At 32.8% G+C, this 7646-nt stretch overlaps 2 protein-coding genes across 2 annotated transcripts; both read left to right on the top strand.

Annotated features, from left to right (window-relative positions):
* The first annotated feature begins 1534 nt into the window (after window positions 1-1534).
* LOC140890784 (2-methyl-6-phytyl-1,4-hydroquinone methyltransferase, chloroplastic-like) lies at window positions 1535-4534 on the top strand. Its single transcript, XM_073298830.1, has 3 exons — window positions 1535-2372; window positions 3283-3589; window positions 4087-4534. The coding sequence occupies exons 1-3, from the start codon at window positions 1792-1794 to the stop codon at window positions 4240-4242; spliced, it is 1044 nt and encodes a 347-aa protein (XP_073154931.1). The 5' UTR covers window positions 1535-1791; the 3' UTR covers window positions 4243-4534.
* Window positions 4535-6381: 1847 nt separating this feature from the next.
* LOC140892576 (calmodulin-like) lies at window positions 6382-7575 on the top strand. Its single transcript, XM_073301510.1, has 4 exons — window positions 6382-6623; window positions 6752-6909; window positions 7067-7144; window positions 7271-7575. The coding sequence occupies exons 1-4, from the start codon at window positions 6548-6550 to the stop codon at window positions 7400-7402; spliced, it is 444 nt and encodes a 147-aa protein (XP_073157611.1). The 5' UTR covers window positions 6382-6547; the 3' UTR covers window positions 7403-7575.
* Window positions 7576-7646: the final 71 nt, after the last annotated feature.

Here is a 7646-nt window from a genome sequence, read left to right on the forward strand (position 1 = left end):
CTTTCCACTCCCCCCCGAATTCAGAAAGTGTTTGAAAAACTACCACAAACGAAACAAATGTATCAAAGCTATAAATAAACGTGACACAGTCACAGACGGTATAATATATATTTTGTGTTTTTCTTGTTGCATGCCTGGATATGGGATCATTTAATTTACTGAAAACCCCTTTTGTTTCTTTTATCAAGACAATAAAAACGTCTCTAATCGAGGGTAAATGAGTGATTTCAGAAGAAGATTCACAGGAAAACAGGTTTGTAAGTATTTGAGTGGACGGAGAACCCAAATATGAAATTGAAAAAGAGATTAAATATTGAAGCAGTGAAATTCTTGAGGATACAGGACAGGTTGTCTAATTTCTTGTTCATTGATTGTTCCAATGAATTAATGAAAGACATTTTTTTGTTCTTGTATATGGTCTTATAAATCTAACGATAATTCGTTTGTCGCATGTATAGTAGTCTTTACAAAATATTATATACAAATATAATGTATTGTATATTGAATAATTTGTTAATTTTAAAATGCTTGTTTTTCTATTTTTTTCAAATTTAAAAATTTTTTAGCTATGGATAAAATTCAGTTTTAGATTGATGGAAAAATATATGATAAAAAATAGATGATGTGAGCAGTTGAGAGAAAAATGTGGGATAAGTGAGTTGGAGAGAGAGTGTAGGTGTATAATAAAAAAAATTGGAAAAAATTTACCATGACACAAAAAACGATTAGAATAGGCTACGCACACTTAATAAAATAATAAAAATAATAAAGATTAGAAACAAATGCTGAAATATGTTTAAGTTATAACCCAACTCTAGACGATATTATCTATCAACAAGTGTGTATTCAACCATCCAAATTTATTCACATATAATTATATGTGTTCATGATTTATTTTGTGAACCTTGCATCTCATAATGAATAAGGACCATTTAATATAACTTTAGAGTAATAATACTATCATCTCATTCAACCGATAAATACTAAAAATAACTAATTGATTTGACTGATTTCCTGCCATTTTGTCATTTGTTTTTATCAAATTTTAAATGCGGTAAGTCCAAGATTATTCTAAAATTAATGATGTTTGATAGGAGGGATGAGTTGAAAATGTTTTATATATAGGTGAAAATTTAGTAGTAACACTATATGGTATATTCTTGAAAAATACGAAGATTCTCTAGTATTCTTGCAACAGGAAGTCCCATTATGAGTCTTTGAATTATGGATTTCCCTTTTACCAACTTAAAAGCAACGGTCCATAGTCAAAGCCCACATGGGCAACTAAATTGAGTACTCTGTTCTACTTACAAATATGGCTTATTTTTTCGTTGGGCCGGCCTATTTTCTGGTTTGGTTCTGTACTTTCGGCCCAAAAGATGTAATAACGTCCTTGCTTGGTGTTGGGCTTTAAAATTCGGCCTCATCTTCCTCGTCTCCTATTGTTTTTTTTACCTTTTTATTTATTATTATATTCTCGGTTTGTCTCATTCAGAGTCACATGACTCGCATCACTCTCATCTCCACCGAAAATTTTCCCAGCCCTTCAATTATTTAATATATATTTAATTTTAATGGGTTAGATAACCGACCAACAGTACGATACTCGAGGCATTTGGTGTGGTTCTTAACGCCTCTCCTCACTCAGCACTCACCCGGAAGAACCCCCAGTCTCAATAGCAGAATTAGGCTGATTCCGCTCTTGGGTTTTGCTAATATGCTTCAAATCTAGTGAATTACCCTCAAAGGTCACATTTTTTTGCTCGTGGGTTCTTTCAATTTGGTCATTTAATGGCTTCTGCGATGCTGAACGGAGCTGAAAATCTCGCACTCATCAGAAATTTTTGCCCGCCCTCGAAAGGGTTAGGTTGTCTTGGCTCAGATTTTCACGGCAAGAATTCGCTCAAGTTAAATTCAGTTCCTTGTGGGAAGATTTCAATCGGGGTGAGGAAGAACAGGACAACCCTCGTCCCAAAATGCAGTGCCTCCGCCTCGAGGCCTGCGTCACAGCCGAGATTCATACAGCACAAGAAAGAAGCCTTCTGGTTTTACAGGTTTCTCTCGATTGTGTATGACCATGTGATAAACCCTGGGCACTGGACTGAAGACATGAGAGATGAAGCGTTAGAGCCAGCGGATTTGACTAACAGGAATATGATTGTGGTTGATGTTGGTGGAGGAACAGGGTTTACGACTTTGGGGATAGTGAAGCATGTAGATGCCAAGAATGTGACGATTCTTGATCAGTCTCCCCACCAGCTTGCGAAGGCTAAGCAGAAGGAGGCCTTGAAAGAATGCAGGATAATTGAAGGAGATGCTGAGGATCTCCCGTTTTTGACAGATTCGGTAGATAGATATGTTTCCGCTGGGAGGTACATTCTCTAATTTTTCACGTTTGTTGTTTATGTTTCGTTGATTACTTAGTGTCTGAGAAGTGCGGCTATATTTGCGTGCTTGGTGATGTTTAGCTCTATCGGATTGAATACTTGAAACTTTAGTTGGCTGGAGCCATGGAATTGTTTTATTTCAGTTTAAATAAGGACTCCGAATTAAGGCATAGTTTCCATCAATTGTTGTTTTCTCAGTGTTGCTGAAAGTTTGGCTGATGTTGTTGCTTGAAGTTATCCTTGAATTATTTCTGAGCACCAAAAGTTAGAAAACTGGAGAAGAAAATATATTTAGGAAGATAATGATTGATTTCATTTCATCTTGAGAATAAAACATTTACAATCATCCATATTTATGGATTCCTATGACTGATAAGCCAATGACAGGTGACCAATAAATCGTAACAGGTTAACAAACAAATATTCCTTTCTTACGAAATAAAAAATCTATCCACTAGATCTTGCTAGGTTAACCACCGGCTGTGATTTTTGCTGATGCACCTTTGGATTTAGATAGACTTGGGCTTTGATACCTTTTTGGACTGATATAGACTTGGGCTTAATATTATAACCTTAACTCCAAAAGTTATTTTTTTTTAATCAAGATGTCCACTCCACTAGCATATTTTAGTTTCTTCTCTAGTTCCTAGTTTTGCTATTTGTAAAGGTGTATGCGGAAGGCTCTGTGTACATCTCGGAATAACGGTTCTGTTGATATTGTGATTGAAGGCTCTGTCTTTTAATGAAAAGTTTTCGGTTGATGAAACATGAATTATGAGAAGCTAGGGAAATATTTGGTGTAGGTGCATAATTGGTTAAAGCATTTGCATATACACTCTCAAAATATTTCTTTGGAAATCTCATAAAAGTTATTTGATTTTCTGAACCTTATTAGTATCGAGTACTGGCCAGACCCACAGCGTGGAATCAAGGAGGCTTACAGAGTTCTTCGACTCGGGGGGAAGGCTTGCCTAATTGGTCCTGTGTATCCTACATTTTGGTTGTCTCGCTTCTTTGCAGATGTTTGGATGCTCTTTCCGAAGGAGGAAGAGTACATTGAGTGGTTCGAAAAGGCAGGATTTAAGGATGTTCGACTGAAGAGGATTGGTCCAAAATGGTATCGTGGGGTTCGCAGGCATGGCCTTATCATGGGATGTTCTGTTACAGGCATTAAACCCGCGTCTGGGGATTCGCCTTTGAAGGTAATGTTTCATCGATCTCCAGCATATTAACGTTATGCGTTTCCTATGTTTCTCCTTTCAAAACCAGAACTCTGCTTCCTGGTTTGAAACAACTTTCACCGTTACTTTTCCGTGTAGAATTTGTAGACAACAACTCGCCTGATTTGTTCATGAATGCTAGAAATCAATGAACCTTGAATTCATGTAGCAAAATTATAAAGTAATAACATCTGGTATACGAAAAGTCTGAGTTCTACAGTTTTCCAATTTCTGTATCTTGTATGTTTTAGAGTATCAAACAGCCTTTGTTCGTGTCAATTTAAACTTTGGTTGTGGAGCACGAATTATACTTTGTGCTAAGCTTGGAGCTTTGCTTGACATTTAGTCAATCTATATGATATATGTAATATTGCTTTCTGATTTACCATTATTGTTTTCTTGTTATTTTTTCAAGAGTACAGTGCTTTTTAGTGTTGAATCTTAAAAAACTTCTCCTTTTGCTTTATGTTTATCTGCAGCTTGGTCCTAAAGCAGAGGATGTTTCAAAACCATCGAATCCATTTGTATTTCTTATGCGCTTCCTTCTTGGAGCAATGGCAGCAACTTACTACGTGTTGGTTCCGATTTACATGTGGATCAAAGATCAAATCGTCCCGAAAGATCAACCTATATAGGATGAGTTAAGGAAACATGTTGGAGCAGCTTAGCCTTCCTCAATCCCATCCTGTGGACCTTTCTTGAAGACGATTAGCGAACCTCACAAAACAAGTTTGTTTCAATTCTCAACTTGCAGATTAGTTTATGCATTTTCTTCTTGGTTTTAGCAGTCGAGAATTGAGCTTGGTAAACTTAGTTTTTTTTTTTCAAAAACGGTGTATCTTTGTTTCGTACCTTTGCAGTATTCTGCACAAAAAGAAGGCAATTTAAAAAGTTCATGTTTTGTTGGAATGGTTTTCAGTTTCTAAACATGACAGCTTGACCTCTTATTGAAACTGATATAGAATCATGGACTCAAATTCGAGTCTCTGCTTACAAAGATCTCAGATGTATCATCAAGCTAAAAGCTCGTAAGGCCGCTCGAGCTCCCGAACCTGTGTCCCTGAGTTTGAATCGGATTTGGAATGTTATGGTTAGATTTTTGTAGGCCAAAAGAACGGACCCGCTAGCCAGTTTGAATTTCAGATTGTTTCTGCACGTTGATTCAAAGTCTGGGTTGACTAATGGAAGTCAAGAAATGATTTTTAAATATTTTGCCATAAGATGACCCAGTCTTGTACAAAATCTAGATTCGTCATAACATAAATGGCTTCTTCTTATTTTACGGAAGAAAGGGTCATAATGAAGGAATGTGCTTAAGTACGAATTTTGATGCGTATTACTCAAAACTATTAACTACAGTTTAAATTATGTGTTTATAAAATGAGTTGACATATATATGCATAATATGAATAAAGAATTAAATTTTATGATATGAATAAATATATTATGCTTAGAGTTATTTTTTGTAATAAAAAAATATGTTTTAGTTAGTTTATATAATAATGTGTATAAAATTAAGCATATTAGGGATATATAAGATCATTTTATTTTAATGGGTCAGTCACGTTATACGGTGAGAATCTTTGTTTTGGACTTTAATTGTAAAAAAAAATGAGATTACTATTATTAATATAAGTAATTGGGAAAGCGAAAGCAAAATAAAACGAAAATTTGATTTCATGCACACGTATGTTATGGATCGTATTACTGAGAGATCGATAAATATAACAAGTTGTTTTCTTGTTTAATATAAAAATATATATATCATTATAAAAGCTCACTCGAAAATACTCTCACAATATGTGCCCTGCTAACTTTTAACTTGATTTATACATTAAGGCATTGTTTGGTTTGAGTGATAGGATAAGTAATTCATAGATAAGTAATATAATGTAAATTAAAAATAAATAAAAAAAATAGTTAACACATTATTTGATTTGATTGATAGATTATAATTTATTTGATTTAATTGAGGTAAAATTATTAATTAGTAAATAGATAAATAATATGACGAAAATAAGACGAAATTGATTGGAATAAGTTATACATAGATTAATAATACATCAAACCAAACAATGTCTAATTTGTGATACTATAGAATATACTAATTCAGACACGATATTCATATATATGACCAATAAATTGTTTCTAAAATCTTTATAATTATAACAAGACAAGCAACATAGTTGCATAAAGGAGAGGCGTATGATATTAATTCTTGTGAGTTATCATCATAATAATTAATATAAAATATAGAGCATTGAACAAGTCATATAGTAATATTATAATCAATGTTTTTTTATTCACACGATGATCTAGTGAAGTAATCGTTGATTAACCACGATACTGATTATTCAATTAAATCTGACATAAAATCTCCTTAAACTATTAAGTGGAACGCTACTAAGCATACCTAAATGATATTTTCTCAGTTTTTTATGACTTAACAATTAACATATGGGGTTTCGGAGTACCTCAATAATTAAGGGCTTTTGTTATTAAGAAAAAAGGAAAGAAAATCTTCCTTTTTTAATTTAAAATAATAAAAATTATAAAAATAAAATGAAATCTAATTAATTTCTTGGTGTCGTTCATCTCCCATTCAAGTCAACCCATTGAATAAAAATACAAAGAACTTTATCATTCCAGTCTTGAATGCTGAAAAAATATAGTAATTTTCTACCCTATGGTGTTTGACTTTATAAATTACGTAGCATTTCACTCGAGCAAATTAAATCGCCGTGCTCTTATATAGTATATAGAATCCTGTACTAAATTATTTCCGTAAATTCAGGTCCACCCACCATATACGGTCTCTATATTTGTTCAACTTTCTTCCATTTCTATATTTCTCTGTTTCATTAATTGTTTATAATATTATATATACACTGTCATCTCATAGCAGAACTATAATTAAGACTTCTTCAAAAAAAATAAAAAATGGTTGATTCATTGACACAAGTGGAGATTTCCGAGTTCCGGGAAGCCTTCTGCCTCATCGACAAAGATTCAGATGGTTAGTTTTTGTTCTTTGGAATCGATATGATTTTTTCGTTCTAATTAGTTACTTTCTTGAAAATGCATTTAATAAGTAGTACAACTTCAGTTTTGTTTAATTATATTTGAATCTGTTTTCTTAAAAAGGACTGATTACTGTGGGAGAATTGGCATCCGCGATTCAATCTTTGAACGAAAATCCGACGCCCGAAGAGATTCAAGAAATGATGAATGCAGACGGAGATGGAGATGTCACCACCGTGAGTTTCGACAAGTTCTTGAGCATTATGGCAAGAAAAATGAAGGTATTCCACATCAAATTTACAATGATTTTATATATTATTTAAAAAAAAGAAGCATTATTCGTTTAACAAACTATATTATAAACTCGGAATCAATAAAAAGTTATGAAAAAAATATATAGCCGACACTGTTTTTTACTAAATTGTAACGAATTGACAGGAAAATGTAGCGGATGAGTTGATAGAAGCTTTTAAAGTATTTGATAGAGATCAAGATGGATTCATTTCTGCCGTCGAGGTGAACATATTTTCTTTACTTATTAATTATATAAGTACAATATCTAATTAATAGACATTAAATCTCCTTTGACCTTTTCTACATAAATAATTTTTAAATATATTTTTTAAATGTAATTTTGAGCAGTTGAGAAACGTGATGATAAATTTGGGAGAAAAACTTACGGATGAAGAAGCAGAACAGATGATCAGAGAGGCTGATGTTGATGGAGATGGCCTTGTTAGTTATGAAGAATTTGTGAGGATGATGATAATTTAATTATTTAGCTCTAATACTATTTAGTGATATATAGTTTTTCATAGATTTATTGATTTTTGTTTAAAATAATATATAATAATATAATTATGCCTTTGTTGTTTAATTTGTTTGTATTTCCATGCATTGGTATTACAAAGTTCAAGAATTTTTAATACCTTTTAAATCAAGATAGATGTAATTGTCAAATGCAGACATAAATTTTGAATATTTATGTCTATATATATATTGCATTGGATGTCTCCCA

The sequence above is a fragment of the Henckelia pumila genome, chromosome 3 (assembly GCF_033568475.1).
Source record: "Henckelia pumila isolate YLH828 chromosome 3, ASM3356847v2, whole genome shotgun sequence".
Taxonomy (NCBI): domain Eukaryota; kingdom Viridiplantae; phylum Streptophyta; class Magnoliopsida; order Lamiales; family Gesneriaceae; genus Henckelia; species Henckelia pumila.